Raw genomic sequence first — 18,007 nt, forward strand, 5'->3', positions numbered from 1 at the left:
TAAGGACAGCACAGTTCATCTCTCCATCTCACCACATAGTGCCAGAGAGGGACGGGGTCAGATGGGTTGGGTGGCTGCGGGCTCAGCCGGCTTGCATTTTTGGATTTGGCTCGTGTTGAGATTCTCTAAAATTTCTCCTGTTTTGCAACTTTTGATTTCTCAAGCAAAGTTGGAGAAGGGAGAAGGGGAAAGGTCAGATAAATACCAAAAAAAGCAAGAGTCAGCCTGAAGTCAGAGGAAGGAGAGAGGGGAGAAAGTGCCAGATATATTTTGGGGTTCATTAGACGCAACACTGTCATGCTTGAATCATCTCAGACGCTTTCTTACATTTGAATGGAATGCTGTTTTCTGCCATTTTTTTTGGTTGTGGTTTTGATCATTTTGCCATTTGTGATTGAAAATGCATGACTGAGCTGCTCAGAATCGACTTTTTCTTTCTTGTGGCCTCAGTTTGCGATTCATTTAATCACTAGATCTTTATAAATAATCAGTAGTGTTTGTTAGTCGTACAGAAGAGAATGAGCATGTCTATTCAGAGTTCAAGATGTCAACAGGCACTGTGTTTCACCTCAATCTGACGGCCTTAAGCATGTTCAACACACATAATGAGATTGAAAATGAATTAATAAGAAGCGTCTTTCACAAATACAAAGACAGCGTCTGCTAAATTTCGATCCTCAGTGTCGGCCTGTTGAGTTTAAACAGAAATATGACATTGATTTCTTTATGTGCACAGCATGTGAACTATAAGCACGTATCGATCGACTGAACACCCACTCACGTCTCACTGCTGCTCACTTCATTACTGATGATCCATCATCATCTAAGTGCCGAACGACCTTTGATTGCTGTTTGTTTGTTTTTTATGGGCTGCTGTCACGTAACTGCTTTACTTATTCTAATAATGAGTGCTTACATCTTCCCTGCTTCCCGCCTGCATTTTAGGACTTCTTTATGATCAATAACAGCAAACAGGTGAGTGCACTTACAGTACAGTCCATATACAGACATGACTTTTTGTCGCTCCTTGTGGATTCAGTCAGATTTTCATACACATGATGTCCTAGTGTACTTCTCTTCTGATGAATCAATGTGTGTCCAACAGAATGTACGACCTGTTAGAGAGTCACCTGCCTTTAGTTGTGTGTCGTATGTGTGTACTAATCAGTGTGACGACCTCCCTGTGTGACTGTTTTCAAACCTCTGTTATGTATTTGTAGCTTTTGTTTTGGGATTTTGGGGCATGTGTCGGTTTGGTTGTTGTGTGTCTGTGGGTGACTCTAACTCAAACTAATATTTACATGTTAATATGTCTTGTTGCACTCTAACGTCTTCATCACTTGACTCACAGAAAGAGGCAGAGGACGACACGCTGAGCTCTAAAAAAGTCAAGGAGCTGTCAGTGATCGATGGCCGTCGAGCTCAAAACTGCAACATCCTCCTCTCGCGGTGGGTTTTTATCTGCGTCTTGACACTCATAAAAACATTAGTGACACACCAGAGATTGTGATGGAATTATTTGTAGTTTTCACATTGTGTCTTAAGTTAATTTTATTTTCAAAATTCATATTTGAGGATACATAATCCTCCAATCCTTCAAGTAGGTCAATAAGAGACAATAAAAATTTAATAATAAGTATACATAAATATGGCCGCAAGTAGTGGTTCCAAGGTTCAAGCCACCATGGACTGTATTATCAGTTGTTGTTTTTTAATACTTTTTATTTAACTTTTTTTTCAGTTCAGTAAGTACAGGAACAAAGCAAAAAAAATAGCATTACACGGGAAAAAAAGACAAGTATGAGGTCATGGTATGTTTACAAAGACATGACAAATTTTCCTAATTTAAAATACAGTAGGATGTCATATATGGTACACACAATAATCACGTGGAATCTGTCTCATTTGCTGACCGATAGAAGTTAAAAGCTGCAAAGGATCAAGGCCTTTGATGGCTCAAATCACCACCATTAAAGATAACTAACAGGTTTTATAATGATCAGACAGACGCCCATTTACTTACCACCAAATCTCCACCAGGCCACACTTTTCTTTGGCAGCACCGTCACCCCCTATTGGTCAATAGCGAAAACATTTTGGGGACATGCTTTAACAGCTTAATTAAAAATATCCACTGAGTTTGGTGATGTTCAGACAAACTCTCACCGATTCATGGCCAAAGTTTTTGCCAATGCACTTGTTTGGAACTGGTGACATCCCATGTTGATTGATTTCAACGTAATTGTACTCACATGGTTCAACATTGTTATGACACAAATCCTGCAAGTTTCATGATGATTTGTCAAACTGTTGTGGAGTTAGGTCTATTTATATGCTCAGCCACGCCCTTTTTGAATTTCTTAGGTCAACATCTTTGAAATGCAGTGAGATATCAACAAGCTTTATGAAACTTTTGATAAGCTTTGTCCAATAAGCATCTACAGAGAATTTGGTAGCAGCTGGACGTACGGTTAAGGACAGTGGTTCCCAAATGGTGGGTCGTGATCCAAAAGTGGGTCATGGGTCCATTATAAATTGGACCGCAAGAGTCTCACGGATGTGATAAGTTTGTAAAAAACACACTTTGTTTTAGACTAGAGTAAATTTCTGGCACAGAGCTTTTATTTTGAAGTGCTGTTTCCTGCTGTAGGGTGAGTGACTAATGAACAGGTGCTTAACAGAGACAGCAAACTAGCTCAATGACATGATCAGACGCAAATATGATGCTGAATATATTAAACTGTGTGGACCTTGAACCAGTGACTAAGGAGAAACGTGGACCCTGTGGCTGCACCAGTTGGGAACCATTGGTATAGGAGGATGTCTCAAAAATTTGTCTTTAAATAATTTAATAAGGCAGAAAATCTCATCAAGCTGACTTAAAAGGTCCTGGAGGCTAACTACAGTGAGTGTAGATGATGTCTGTACCAGGTTTTGTGTAAATGGGATCCACAGCACAAGAGTTATGACTTTCCAGTGTTCAAAATTTTGACCTTCAATTACAGCGCCCCTGTTTGGCTGATTGGGGTCATATTTCTTGGACAGCATTTGATCACGATTTCCAGTCACTAGTGAAAATGTCATCTGTCTAAGATGAACCATCTCATTGAAATGCACAAACATTTAGGACTAGAAATAAGAATAAACCAGCGCTACAACATTAAGGCTTCAGCTATCTGGGCTTGAACCCAAAAATATAAAATCATTAAAACAAACACATAATAAAGTGACATAAAAACAGCACACATAAGTAAACAGGGCTCTCCCACAACCCTCGACCACACCCACCACAGTACATCTTCATTACTAGGATAATCTGCAGGAAACTAGTGCCAGACCACATCAAATCAATTAATGTGCCATTATAAGCACAAATAGAGTGCTAAATATTTCTGAGTGTGATGATTTAATTGTAACTAAAATCTGTCTCAATATCTGTCTCAAGGATAACTAAAGTGATGTGTTTAAAAATCTATCTGTTGTCTGCTGCAGGCTGAAGCTTTCAAATGAGGAGATCAAGAGAGCCATTTTAACCATGGACGAACAGGAGGACCTTCCCAAAGACATGCTGGAGCAGGTACTCTAATGAATGATGAATCAGATGTGCTTCGTTGAGTGATTACACTTTGAGTGCTCAGTGAAAATATCAGCAGAGTGAATTCATGCCTGTCAGCATCACTTTCCTCCACCATTTATCCGTGTTGTCTGAGTCACTGCTAAATCTGTTCAGGATAACAAACATCAGCTAAAACTCTGATAACAGTTTATTGTGTTAAAGAAGGTTTTTCGGGATTTTGCAGTGGAGAGAGGCACGAGTTATGACATCAGAGATTTAGCTCCATTTACCCTCAGGTGAATATTTGAAATGTAAATTAAAGAGATTTTTCCTCCCTCACCAGCTGCTGAAGTTCATCCCAGAGAAGAGCGATGTGGATCTCCTGGAGGAGCACAAACACGAGCTCGACCGCATGGCAAAACCCGACCGCTTCCTCTATGAGATGAGCAGGTACTTTACAGTTTTTCCCTCTCACGTGTCACCTTTTTAACTCTGTATTAAACAGATATTAACCTCAGACGTGACAGCTTCAGGTCGGTGCAGCACTCTGCAGACCAGATCTGCTGACAAACAATAGCCATTGTTTCCTCTCAGTCACGGCAGATAAGTGAAACGACACATGGGTTTCCACTCAGCAGAGAACAATGGCTGAATGTGTGAATCACTCTTAATGGTGTTGGTGAATAAATGGAGCCTGTAATGTAATAACAGTAATGAAATGAGTCCTGTGAGATAAAAGGAACAAAGGAAATGTGTCACAACTCGGCCACTGACTGAATAAATACATTAAAACCAGCTAAAGAACACAAAACTAAAATAACTGGCGCTCCTGATAATAAAGGCGTACGTGTCAGTAAATTAATAAAGTTAGTGTTTTGTTTGTTTTTAATCATTCACCACAGTTTTCCCGTTTCTTCTCTCGTCATTAGAGCCCACAGTGGACTGGAGGACAGATGTCACTCTGGTATTCATTAGCTGCAAAGTCAGTGGGTTTTTAAGCCGCAATGAGAAACGCTGCCAAAAATAAGCTTCGTTACCACAGCTTTATATGTATAATTTACTGAGCGCACAGGCGTCTTGCTTTATTTTGCTCGAGCACAATGTCCATGTTTGTGGCTTTTGTCTAAATTGGTGGATTTCCCTGTTTATAATTTATTATTTTTTTGTCTATTTTCGTTCTCCTCTTACTCGCATTTTCCATCCCCCGTCCAGAATAAACCACTACCAGCAGAGGCTGCAGTCCTTATACTTCAAGAAGAAGTTTGCAGAGAGGATAGCGGAGATCAAACCCAAAGTTGAAGGTGGGGAAAGTTTTTTTTTTTTTTTTTTTTATTCCTTTTTTCTTGCCATTGAAAGCCATCTCAAATAAGAAAAGTCTCTGTAGTCGTCTCTGACAGCCTCTAAAATTTTAATGTTTTATGTTTTTACCTTTTTATATCTGCCAAGTTACCAAAATCTAAAAATAAATCAACTTTAATTCCCTAAAACATACACATACACATATACAAATTACCCATACACAGACTTTAACTGTTTAATATGCTTTTATCTACGTTGGTAATTTGTGTCCATACTGTATTTGTCAAGCATGATGAAGCAATAGATTTATATTCTTTTATGTTTAAATTATTTATCTGCATAAAGTGGACTGTACGTCTTTTTACAGTAATATAATTTTAAGAGAACGTATATGATATTTATTTCATTAATTTTGTTTCCTTGTTTACGTTTATTTTTTATTATCATTAATAATAGTAATTATTGTTGTATTATAATTAACAAATTTTTTACTGTAAAATGAAATATATATATATATTTATATATTTAAAGTAAAATATAAATAATATTAAAAAATCTACAAAAATATAATATAAAATATATATATATTTTTTTAATATTATCATTATTATTATTTATATTTTTTTTCTTATCCTGTCTTATCTTAAAAACATATATTTTCTTCCCATTTTCCCGTCTCAGCTCTGTCGAGGGCGTCCAAGGAAATTCTACAGAGCAAGAGCATGAAGCAGCTGCTGGAGGTGGTGCTGGCGTTTGGAAACTTCATGAACAAGGGTCAGAGGGGCAACGCTTACGGCTTCAAGGTGTCTTCACTCAACAAAATCGCTGATACCAAATCCAGTATCGACAAGTAAGAACATTTTTCAGCTGCATGAAATATATATATAAAAGTCACATCTGGAAAGAGGGAATGTGATGTGAATAAAACTCCATATGGTTATTCATATCTGAGCTTACATAATAAAAGCAATATATACTGCATGTTTGACACATTCACTGCCTTGAAGGTTGGTCCGCCTCAATGTGTGTGCGCGTCTGTGTGTTTGCAGAAACATCACTCTCCTGCACTACCTGATCACCATCCTGGAGAAGAAATACCCCAAAGTGCTGATGTTCCAGGAGGATCTGAAGAGTCTCCCCGAGGCAGCCAAAGTCAAGTAGGTGGAGCTGCGGAGAGAATCTGCTGTATGACTATTGTGTGGTTTTCATTTTGTATTTAACCATCGCTTTTTATTTTTTGCAGCATGACTGAGCTGGAAAAAGATATCGGCAACCTGCGCAGTGGCTTGAAAAGCGTGGAGAGTGTGAGTCACAAAGATCTATGACATAATACATGTTATGTATCAGCTGTACTGTTATACAATGTTTAGAACAGGTTCAGTGTCCTTTTTATTTGTACTTTAACTTCCTCTCCTGGATCACTTTGACTCACAGGAGCTGGAGTACCAGAAGAAGCGACCGCAGGAGCTGGGCGACAAGTTTGTGTCGGTGGTGAGTCAGTTCATCACCGTGGCCAGCTTCAGCTTCTCCGACGTGGAGGACTCCCTCACTGAGGCCAAGGAGCTGGTAAGTCACGGCGGACGGCACCACTTTCACTTATAGACACAGAGAGCCTGCATCCCATTTCCTCCCGGCACAGCTGTTTCTACACGCCTTGTTGACCTCATCAGTCACCTTTGTTAGGAAGCTCACAGCAGGAGTGAAGTGTTTCAGCTTCCTGCCGCAGCACTTCTGATGCTTTATTGGTCGGTCTGCTTGTTGCCATGTGTGCAGGTCAAAAGAGAAAACCAGGAACAGAGGCGGGGGATATTATTTTACACGTTCAACCGAACATGCAGTGGTGGGGAGAGAACTGAAAATCAGTACTCAGAAGTACATAAGAAATTACTCAAGAAAAAGTGAACATCAACGTTAGAGAAACCCACTCAAGTAAAAGTAAAAAAAAAAGTACCTGCTTAATAAATTACTAAAAGTGCATTTTATTTTCCATTTTTTAAAGGTGTATTTGCCAGTGCAAAAAACAATGCTTTTGTTTTTACTAAAGCATAGAAGGCCGGCTCATCAAAGCATAGAAGGCCGGCTCATCAAGTGTTAACAGTCACTTTGGTGGCATGTGTGAGGGATTTATGGGGGTATACTGGTGTAATGGAACATAGTATTAATACCTATGTTTTTATTAGTTAATAATAACCTGAAACTAAAGGTGCTTTCACACCTGACCTGTTTGTTTGGTTCGGTTCAATCGAAGTGCAGTTCGTTTGGGCAGGTGTGAACACAGCAATTGCACTCAGGTGCGCACCAAAACAACCGGACTGAGACCTTCTTGAAGACTCTAGGTCTAAAAGCACCCTAAGAATCCTGAGAATGAGCTATAAATATCTATATAATAAGCAAGTCCTCTTTCACAGAGTCCGCTGTATTGTTCTACAGTAGCCCAGAACAGACAAAACAAACAGTGGTTCAATGTAGGGCCACTCAGGTTTTTGCGACGGCCTCTGTAGTTCTCCTACATGGCTGGCACGTGGGAGAGGTTTCAGTTGGTCGCAGTCTGCAACCTCACCACTAGATGCCACTAAATCCCACACACCAGACCTTTAACAGCTTGATCAGACAATGCTGCGACATCGGCTGGTGTCATATGAGCACACCTGGAGGCTTCTTTCCTCCCCTTTGGCCTCGTCTGATGACCAATCATAACTTAACTCAACAGTTATTTGTGGAAACGTGTTCATCTCTAGGGCTCTATTTATTGGAGCAGCACTCTGATTTTAGTGTAGGGTGCATCCATTGATTAATCTGCCAGTTTTAACAGAGGTTTTAACGGCATTGTAGTGAAGTAAAAAATATATTTCTGGCTCAAAGATATACTCAAGTAAAGATTAGAAGTACAGTTTAAAAAACATACTTTTTTAATCATGTGTGTTTCTTGCAACACTTTACTACCCTCCCCTGCTAACATGTCCTTTTGTGAATGCTTTTGTCAAACTTAGATTTTAGTGTGGGTGGCCTGTTTGAAAATTAGAATAAGTTCTTCCTGATGGCTTGCCTGGGTCCGGACCTTTGAATCCGCCCACTCCACGGAGTTCTAGTTGACTGAAGATGGAAATGGAGCGTAACGGGTTGACAATTCTGTCTCACATCAGGAAACCTCATGGACTCTCAAGCAAAAAAAGAAACAGCCATTTTAGCAAAACAGGCGTTCTATGACCAGAAACCTGAGTGTATTTCCATTTCGACAGGAGTATCACACCCTGAAGTTTAATTGATGCATCTGTCCACATGTATCGATGCTGAGTTTGTATCTCTGAGCATGTTTTTCACCCTATAGTGTGCTCCATTGACCCAAGTGCTCAGCTAGTCACATGGCAGCTATTAGTTTCTGTGAATCATTTACAGTGTCCCACAGTTAAATATTTGAGAGTGTTTACAGTGGTCCTCTGTGCTTGTGATCAGGAACCAGAGAACATGCCGACCCTTTAAACAGCTCCTTGCATCTGGTTTGAGTGTATGAGTGCGTAAATACCAAGATATAAAAGAAAAGTGACATTTAAAGGCATTTTTGTCACAGACATCGAGTCCTGTTGTGAGGAAGTAAAAAACGCATCACATCTGAATGCACTGCACATTAATGAAGTAATAGTTAATGAATCAGTTGAATGCATTTTTGCTCCACCTGACAGAGTTTGCGTGTCATCAGCAGATCTCTACACATCTCTGAAGGTGTCTGTTCTCAGCATGAGCTCACATCTGGATGTTGTCCCTTTTAACTTACTGTGAACAACACTCAACAAACACGTTGCCTTAATTTGGGCTCTGGCTCCAGTCTCTGGCCTCAGCTGTAATCAGTAGCCGGTCAGATTTGGGTTAACATAGGCTTCAAAGCCCCGACTACTGGTGCCCCTGCTCTCATTTCAAAGAGCTGCGACCTAATGAGTCTCCTGTAAAACAGTCAAAGACAGAGTTAAACATGGTTCCACTGTGTCCTGTTGTTAATCTAATCCCTGTGTGCCCCTTTCTCTTTGCTCCCACAGTTCCTGAGGGCAGTAAAGCACTTTGGTGAGGATGCCGGTAAGATGCAGCCAGATGAGTTCTTTGGCATCTTTGACCAGTTCCTGCAGTCGTTCGCCGAGGCTCAGCAGGAGAACGAGAACATGCGAAAACGCAAAGAGGAGGAGGAGCGTAGGGCCAAAATGGAAGCTCAGGTGTGTGATCGTTCACTGTTTACATACCATGAAAAGAATCAGAAAGTGTTTACACCGTGGAGTATAATCCAACATAGGTTTGTGCAGTGCTTAAAGAAAATTTTAGAATTCTGACAACTGTACAATAAAGATTAAGAGCACAACACCAGCAGGGAGGACGGAAAAATGTTCCATTGGTTCACAAGCAAAAGCACATCATCAGTTAAAGCCACACCTTCAAGGGGGCATAAGTCCCTGCTGTGCTGGACTGGGGTGCTGAGTCAAACAGGGTCAAGCCAAGCCAGCATGTGTATGGAAAAGGGCAAAAGGAGAAACAGCTAGCCTTGCTCTGTCTGACCAAAATGCACCTGTAAAGCTGTTCAATTTAAATAAGTGTGTGAAACAACAGTTAATGAATTCAGAGAGAATCTTTATTAACACAGTAGTTTTTGTTTCTGTGTCACCAGCTGAAAGAGCAGAGAGAAAAGGAGCGAAAGGCCCGGAAAGCGAAGGCCAACGGGGAGGACGACGGTGGCGAATTTGACGACTTGGTGTCAGCGCTGCGATCAGGAGAGGTCTTCGACAAGGACTTGTCCAAGATGAAACGCAACCGCAAGCGCATCAACAGCCAGGCCACAGACGCGAGCAGAGAGAGACCAGTCACAAAGCTCAACTTCTAAGCGGAGGTCGAGGTCGTCGTCCTTGTTTTGCTCGCCCACCCCGGCTCATCATTAGTTTCCCTCTGGGTCGAACTGACACGCACATTCCGCCGCACCCTCCTCTGTTCCCACCCAGCTCGGCCTTGCATCATCGCCGCAGAGCCACACACAGCACAACATGTTCAGACCTTTCATCCTCTGAAGTCTTGATGTTAAACGGAGCAGAAGCCAAAAGTTGTTTTTAACGACCAAATGAGATAATTCCCTCTGGAGGATCAGTCTGGTGATATTTTAACAAGTTGTCGTGCAGGAGCAGGACGTGTTCCCAGCTGGAGAAGAGTTTCCTTCAAGGTGTAAGAGATGCTCACGCTTGTTTGATAGGAACCGTTCTGTGCTGTTTTGTACGTCAGAATCTATGCACAGAGTGAAACGTGCAGCTAGCAGACTCCTTCAGGGCTCGTCGCTTGATCCAAACAGGAAGATGATTCCATTAAAAAACACAAGGGGCCATTTTGTACGGACTGATTTCATAGATGGAGCGAGGCTGCTTTCACGCCTGAGCTGTCCAAGAGATGATTTTTTTGGAGAAAGACTGAATCTGAACTTCCCCTTGTCGCTGACCTTCTCCTGCAGTCAGAACCATCACGGGACTGAGACGCTGCGTCGTTAGACAGACGTGGTTTTGACCGCAGGCGACACAGCGGTTTTCTTTTCTATTCATCATTATTGACGTGCAGCATTTATATATCTGATCACTGTATGTTTTATTTGAACCTTTTCCTGTTAAGAGCTGGCCTTAACTCTGTTGTTTTAATTGTTGAGTGGGTACTCTCAAAGGCCTGGGCCTAATCTGCAATTTCTCAACAAGTGTGGACACTCGTGTCATAGATTACATATATCTATATATAAGGTTGCGTGCTTGGTACACATGCACATATAAATCCATGATAATTACTATGCTAGATGACATTAAAAACAATACCCAGTCGATGCAATACACTTGTTTCTCCTCCTGTGAAGGGAGTGCCCTCCTTTATGTTTTTATTGAATAGTTGAAATATGTTTTCTGAACGCTGGCTGGATTCACACTGCAAAATAAACAAAGAAAACAAAAAAAAATCTGTGTGTGACCCACATGTGATGTTTTCGTTCTTGCAGGAAACATCACATGTTGAATTTGTCTTCAGCTGTGAATCCATCCAGTGTCAAACACCTCCATTGGACTTTTATAATTTAAATATTGCCTTCCATTGTACAATGACCTGATAATAATAAATGGGAGAAAACAGTCATGAGTTTTTGTATTTAAGCACATGCACTTGAATGAATTCTTATGCAGCATTTACGTGGAGTCAGAAAATTGTTTATTAGCACCATGACTATGAACAGGAATGAATGCACGTAGAAAAAAAAGGACTGAAGAATCTTATTCTTCAAAGACTCTGATAGACAGCAGACTGAGAGCTCCATCTAGTGGTCTGTAACTGCTATTGAACAGAATACTTGACTGTGACTGTCTCATTTTTTTATGTGCAGCATGGTGCAGTGGTTAGCATTGTTCCCTAACAGCAAAAGGATTCCTAGTTCAAACCCGGGGTGGGGGAGTTTGCAGATTCTCCCTATGTCAGCGNATTGGTGACTCTAAATTGTCCGTAGGTGTGAATGTGAGCGTGAATGGTTGTCTGTCTCTATGTGTCAGCCCTGTGATAGTCTGGTGACCTGTCCAGGGTGTACCCCGCCTCTTGCCTAGTGTCAGCTGGGATAGGCTCCAGCCCCCCTGTGACCCCTAACAGGATAAGTGAAAATGAATGAATGAATGTGTCTTTTATGGTCATTTTGTGTCTCTTTTTCTTGTTTTGTGCCCTTTTTATTTCTCTTCAAGTTCCTTTTGCATCTTGTTGTGGTCATTTTGAGTCTCTTCCTGGTTGGTATATGTTAACTGGGGTGACATTTTGCAGGAGAAGGTAAGGGGACCCCTGACACTTTGGGCCCCTTGGTCCTCTCAGTAATCCATCCATGGGTATACTATGCAGGAATATCAGATACTGTTTGTAAACGCACTCGCCAGTGACAGTGAAAGTAAAAGCCAACGCCAGCTTCACTCTCATTTGGTTTGCCTCACTATATTTGTGGAGTTTTTCAGCACTTTGTCTCCGGGGATGCCTGCTGCTCAAGGTCTGGCACCTGGTCGTTACCTTTTTACAAAGCTCTAACGTCCCCTGAGCGCTCTAGGGGCACACGCCTTAAAACATCCACAGAGAAAATAAAAAGACAAGAACATACAGGCAGAGGGCAGAGTCTCACAAGAAACACGCACCGCTGCACACTTCTAGTGGGTCAAGAGTGATGATTGAGTCTGTGCATATTCAATTTTAAAGTTAAAAAAGCACCTTATGACTAATGTTAAAAAAAAAGAATTTTGTTACGTATAACTATATTTAATAACACCTGTAATCGAGTCTCACTTCAGCAGAAAACCATGTGTCAGCTTGTCGTCTGGCTCCTGCACAAAGCGTGACACTCCGGTGTAAAAAGCTCTGCCGGCAACTTCCACCACTACAGCCTTGAAGTCTCCGCACTTGGTTTCCTGAGCAGAAACACAGAAGAGAATCACAGACATGCCTCTGTGAACAGAAGTTTGTAAGTTGTATTTTTAGTTAGAAACCAAAGTACTTTTGTAACAATAGTAAAACCTCAATGACAAAAGTCGACATTATTAAAAAGGTTCTTGTCAGCCGTAAGTCATAGAAAAGTATAATATCATTATTAATAGCTTGTGAGACTGTGTATGTCATCATGGCATATGTCATCAACTTTCTGTATTTTTCAACCTGGACCCTATTTCCGCATTTTCTTGTGTCTAAGTGACTGATGGGAACAAAACTTTTTGAATTAGGTCAAAACAGGCTGTGTGCACATTTGTGTCAATTTACGCCTACTCAAAGTGCTTGTTTTTGCCACTGACTGGCTCAGATTGTTTAGCTTTTTACTGTTTGTTTAAACTGAGTCTGGTGGGTTCGGCAATTGCGACTTTGCAGCTGCTTACATAAAAAGGATCTTACTCTTTAACAAAAAGGTCTATCTCTGTATCTCTGTAGGGATCCTTTCCAAATTGTTGTCAGACACTTATAACAATTTCAGCCTGTCAGTGGCAAAAACAAGCACTGCTGGCTGCAGTGCTCTCGCTCAATCCTGGACCAGTTTAATAAATCGTTGTTCAAAAGAGTCACTTAGACATAAAAACGTGGGAAAACAGGTCCATGTTGAAAAATACCGAAGTTACCTATTAACATCTTATCAGCACACATGCAGGGTGGGGCCAGAGCAGGGGCACTAACAGAAACTGTGGTACCTCAACAGCTTTCCCTGTGAACTGGGATCCAGTGGCTCCACTCTGAAATGTCCTGGTCTGGTTCAGCTGGATGAGACCTTTGTGATACTGAAGAGCCACTCGGGCTGTCACACCAGAACCAGTGGGGCTCCGGTCCACCTGAGAACATGTTTAAACCAGTTAAAGCCAGGTTTCAGATAGCTTTCCTCATAGCGTCAAACAAAAAGGTGTCCGAAAAATACCTGAGCTTCAGCAAACACACAGATGTTAGCAGTGGGATCAGAGGAATAATTATCTTTGCCGTCAGTGAGGATGGTGCCGTAGAGGAAGGCCAGGTCATCACTGGTTGGGTGGTGCAACTTCACCTAGGAGAGAATAAGACAAAAATACATCAAGACTGACAACTAAGCTGCGAAATCAACATATGCAATGTGGCCAAATGTGTCCAACTCCAAATATCTATCTATCCATTTTCATCTGTGTATCCGGGGCTGGGTCACGGGGGCAGCAGACTGAGCAAAGCACTATCGACGTCTCTCTCCCCAGCAACACTTTCCAGCTCCTCCTGGGGGGCCTACCCTACCGGTGGGATGTGTCCTGAACACCTCCAACGGGAGGCGTCCAGGAGATCCCCTGATCAGATGCCCGAACCACCTCAACTGACGCCTTTCGACAGGAAGGAGCAGCGGCTCTACTCCGAGCTCCCTCCGGATGTCCGAGCTCCTTACCCTATCTCTAAGGCTTAGCCCAGCCAGTCTACAGAGGAAACTCATTCTGGCCAGTTGTATTTGCGATCTCATTCTTTCAGTGACTACCCAGAACTCATGACCACAGGTGAGGGTTGGGACGTAGATGGACCAGTAAATCGAAAGCTTTGCCTCCCGGCTCAGCTCCCTCTTCACCACTAAAGTCCGGCACAGTGCCCGCATCACTGCAGAAGCCGCACCAAACCACCGATCCATCTCACACTCCATTCTACCCTCACTCATGACCAAGACCCCAAGATATTTGAACTCCCTCACTTGAGGCAGTAACTTTCCCAACCCGGAGGGTGCAATCCACTGGTTTCAGGCAGAGAACTATGGCCAAACTCTTTCCACAAACATTGTGTAATTTTAAAAAAAAAAGTTTCTGCATCTGCACTGATAATACCGTGTTGAGTAGCTTAACACAGCATTTCTTATTTCCTGTCAGCTGCACAACCTGAACATGTTACCTGAGCTTTGACAGCGTTGGTCACTGCTGTGGCTGCATCCACCAGATCTCGAGTCCTGGACTTGGTCACATCGAGGCCAAACCTTTGGGCGTCTGCAAAGGCATAGAAGGCTCCACCATAGCTGATGTCAACCGTCACATCACCAAACCTCTCCACTGTCACCGTCACATCTGGTGGAGAGTCATTTAGTGAATCCTGCGGAATATAAAAACACCAGGAAATTCTTCGGCGTGAGTGTCCTACCTGTAGCGAAGGCAAACGCTGGCACGCTGAGAAACCTCACTCCTCCTGTTTTACCATCTGAGTACTCCACAAACGCCTTCACCAGCCCACAGGGACAGTGGATGTTCACTTGAGTCTCTGGTGACTTTGGTTCTTTCACCAGTTTGTAGTCCACGGCGTAGCGTCCCAGTGCGATGACGGCATGTCCGCACATGGTGCTGTACCCCTCGTTGTGCATGAACAGCACCCCCAGATCAGCCTCAGGTATCTCGCTGTCCACGATCAGGGCTCCATACATGTCGTAGTGTCCCCGTGGCTCGTACATCAGCACCCTCCTGAGGTGATCCAGGTGTTCCCGGACATAGCGACGTTTGGAGAGCACACTGTCACCTTTGACCTCAGGGTAGCCGCTGTGGATGATCCGTAAAGGCTCTCCACCTGTGTGCATGTCGACCACAGAGAGCTCGGCTCCCTCATGAGGTGGAAGCTGCATCTCCATCTCTGTGGTGAATTTAACAAACTATTAAAAATTTAAAAAAAGCTTTATCAGAAAGTTTTCTAACATCATTAATGATCAATATTGTAGATTTACGCATGACAAATAAAAGGTTGGTTGCTTCTATAATTCATCATTATTGTACAATTTTAAGGGTCAGTGGCTGATGATAGTTTTAAAATTGTGTTTTAAATGTGCTGTGATACCCAGTAGACTTCTTATAAATTCAGGGATACCCCCAAACTGGCAATGTCAAGTACCTCACATGTAGGGCTGCAATGATATGAGAATTTTCACAGTACAATAACAGTCTCAGAAAATATTGCGGTGTCACGGTATCTCAGAATTTATAATATTATAAGTCAGAACGACTCTGAAAGGCATGAAAACAGAAGGGTTATTGTTGTAAGCAAATGTACACAGTATTATAACCGTCAACTTTTATATCAATGTATACCTTGAAACCGGTATACCCTCCTGAGACCCTGCATCCTCATATAAGTACATCATGTTTTGGGTTTACGTGACCTTATACTTCGTTCTACTTAACTTAGACCTGTTGTCCTCGTCTTTGGACACTTTTCTGTGCCATCTAGTGGTAGTAAGAGCACAATACACTAATCCATGAAAAAACAAGATGGCAGCCATCTCTGCCAAATCAGTCTGCAGCTGACCCCGACACAGAAGTGGACAAAGTCCAAAACCTGATCACATTTTATGGTTGAAACTTGTTCACTTATTTATGATTAATAATGTTCAAAGTTTGATTCGACAACAAATTTGTCCAATTTTAGCAACAGTAATTATCGTCTTGTTTGAAGACATTGGGACTTTATGTCGTCTTGTTTGAGGTGATTTGGACGTAATTATCGTTGACAACTTAACTTTTTCTATACTTATCGGGTCCTACTAAGCCAAAACACCTAAGAAAAGTTTAAAAAAAAAGAATACCAAACAAAAGTTCAGGTCTCAGGAGGTTAGCTTCAATGCTACTTTCAGGGAAAACATCACTGCGCATGCCCCAAGCTGATTGGCCGTTGCCCCTCTGCTATTTGATTGGCTGTTTGCTAAGAGCTGTTCGTAGTTGTCGGAAGTTAACGGTTCTTTTAAAGAAGATAGTAGCCACAGTCAACTTATATTGCGAGAACTTAAATGAATAGTGGGAAGACATTTCAGTGTCCTCTAGCCGCGGGATAATGTTATAAACCAAACCGCAGGTAAACATAATTAGCATTAGCATAGAGTGGTTCTAAGGGAACAAAATGGCTAACTGCTAGCTTAGCTTTTCAGTGACAACGGGGTTTTTTTTGCTTCCGGTGTGTGTTATTATTCGGAGATGATGGTACCTGGACAAGAACAGTGTTTCAGGATCTCAAGCACATTTCTGAGAGACCTGCCAACCATAAAAACAGCAGGACATACAAACCGGGACTCGAGCACCGTAACAGCAAACTGAGGAGAACAGGTATGTGCTCAGTCACCTGTTATCACCTGTGTTCTGGTTTTGTAGGCTATTTATGCACAGCAGTTGTTGCCCCATCATTTTAACACCTAAAAACGCCACTGGTTATCATTGAATAACAAAAATAAAGGTTTTTAATTTGTAAATACTGATTTGTTGATATAATATGTTGCCAGCTGTAATCGAGCTATACCTCTCTTGCTGCTCGTTTTTAATTATAAAATTTCGATATACATTTATATACATGCATAATTTTTTTTTTTACCGGAAATAAAATGGGTAATTAACCAGTAAATAAACTGACTTTATTACTTATTTATTCAATTGGGGGGTAAAATGACTGGGAATAATTGCATATTAGTTGTAAATAAATTTGGGAATTTTTTGGACATTTAAGTTTTACTCTACCTACTTCTTTTTTGACACTGTTATCTTTGTCTTGTTTGTTTTTTAAAATTTTTATTTATTTATTTTTTGGTTCGAAATAAAGTCATTTATTCATTCATTTATACATTTTTCCCTGACAATAAAGTACGGGAAGTAATCTGCAGAGTTAAACAACAATTTTCCTTTTTCTTTCATCTCTGTTGACTGTAGCTTTAACTCTGTTAAACTTCTTTTGGCATCGTCTTCATGCAGAATCCCTGCAAACAAATCAAGTGTAACAGAGTTTCTGGGTTACAAAAACTTCAGTCAGCACACTATGAAAGAAAAAAGAATATTGCTGTGCAGTTTTGAACCAAACCTCTCGGACTTAATTGTCTGGAAAATGTATATGGTAAACCCAATGCATCCCTGCATTCTCATAACCAATGATCATTAAATAAAAAGTGACTTTTAGAAGTTATGGCAGCTGCAACAGACGTGAATGAAAATCGGAGCGTTTAAGGAAGTGGCTCTCCAGTAAAAGGCCACATAATGCTGTCGCTAATTAAACTAATATAACTCTAGAAATGATTGTATTTACCTGCTTTAGATCTTATCTGGACTTTGGCTCAAACTTCTGCAGCACTCGCTTTTTTTCTGCGCAGGCGTATATCCGTTTGCAAAGACACTAAAATGAGACATTAGTGCCACCCTGTGTTGTGGAGGGCTGCGTGCATGAAACTTTCAATATACTGTAAATATATTAATTAACATGCTTTAAGAAGTTTAAAAACATTTAAGTAATCTATAAGCTACAATTGCCATATCAGCACCAGTGATGAGGAAAACAGTCAGTGGAGAGGAATTACTTTCCAGAGGAGATGTGAAGACTGCCAGTGCCACATGTGACTATACACTCACCGGCCACTTTATTAGGTACACCTTGCTAGTACCAGGTCGGACCCCTTTTGCCTTCAGAACTGCCTTAATTTTTGGTGTCATAGATTCAGCATCACACAGTTGCTGCACTTTTGTCGGCTGCACATCCATGATGTGAATCTCCCGTTCCACCACATCCCAAAGGTGCTCTATTGGATTGAGATCTGGTGACTGTGGAGGCCATTGGAGTACAGTGAACTCATTGTCATGTTCAAGAAACCAGTTTGAGATGATGTGAGCTTTGTGACATGGTGCGTTATCCTGCTGGAAGTAGCCATCA

The 18,007-nt window shown here is 41.5% G+C and overlaps 2 protein-coding genes across 6 annotated transcripts in view; one reads left to right on the forward strand and one right to left on the reverse strand.

The window, feature by feature from the left end:
* The window catches only part of LOC126398442 (disheveled-associated activator of morphogenesis 1-like), a 73,346-nt gene extending 62,672 nt beyond the window's left edge, over nt 1–10,674 (forward strand). For 2 of the 3 annotated variants that reach the window (XM_050057784.1, XM_050057783.1), the window contains exons 16-26: nt 946–975; nt 1,352–1,449; nt 3,493–3,577; nt 3,900–4,006; nt 4,769–4,857; nt 5,537–5,705; nt 5,905–6,012; nt 6,099–6,159; nt 6,290–6,421; nt 8,887–9,057; nt 9,504–10,674. In XM_050057784.1, coding sequence (XP_049913741.1) covers nt 946–975; nt 1,352–1,449; nt 3,493–3,577; nt 3,900–4,006; nt 4,769–4,857; nt 5,537–5,705; nt 5,905–6,012; nt 6,099–6,159; nt 6,290–6,421; nt 8,887–9,057; nt 9,504–9,716 — 1,263 coding nt within the window. In that variant the 3' untranslated portion in view covers nt 9,717–10,674. The remainder of the gene's footprint in view (nt 1–945; nt 976–1,351; nt 1,450–3,492; nt 3,578–3,899; nt 4,007–4,768; nt 4,858–5,536; nt 5,706–5,904; nt 6,013–6,098; nt 6,160–6,289; nt 6,422–8,886; nt 9,058–9,503) is intronic. The other variant, XM_050057785.1, reaches the window with a different exon arrangement.
* LOC126398464 (trans-L-3-hydroxyproline dehydratase) overlaps nt 1–17,463 on the reverse strand; it is a 263,012-nt gene extending 245,549 nt beyond the window's left edge. The window contains exons 1-6 of one of the 3 annotated variants that reach the window (XR_007570775.1): nt 17,390–17,458; nt 14,486–14,984; nt 14,243–14,412; nt 13,269–13,391; nt 13,048–13,185; nt 11,415–12,282 (exon numbers count right to left, since the gene is read on the reverse strand). Coding sequence is in view for 2 of the 3 variants with exons in the window: in XM_050057826.1 (XP_049913783.1) it covers nt 12,157–12,282; nt 13,048–13,185; nt 13,269–13,391; nt 14,243–14,412; nt 14,486–14,963 (1,035 nt within the window). In the remaining variant the exon portion in view is untranslated. Of the gene's footprint in view, nt 1–11,332; nt 12,283–13,047; nt 13,186–13,268; nt 13,392–14,242; nt 14,413–14,485; nt 14,985–17,389 lie in introns of those variants that run through there. The other 2 variants (XM_050057826.1, XM_050057824.1) reach the window with 2 other exon arrangements.
* Nucleotides 17,464–18,007: the final 544 nt, after the last annotated feature.

The sequence above is a fragment of the Epinephelus moara genome, chromosome 12, assembly GCF_006386435.1.
Source record: "Epinephelus moara isolate mb chromosome 12, YSFRI_EMoa_1.0, whole genome shotgun sequence".
Taxonomy (NCBI): Eukaryota; Metazoa; Chordata; class Actinopteri; order Perciformes; family Serranidae; genus Epinephelus; species Epinephelus moara.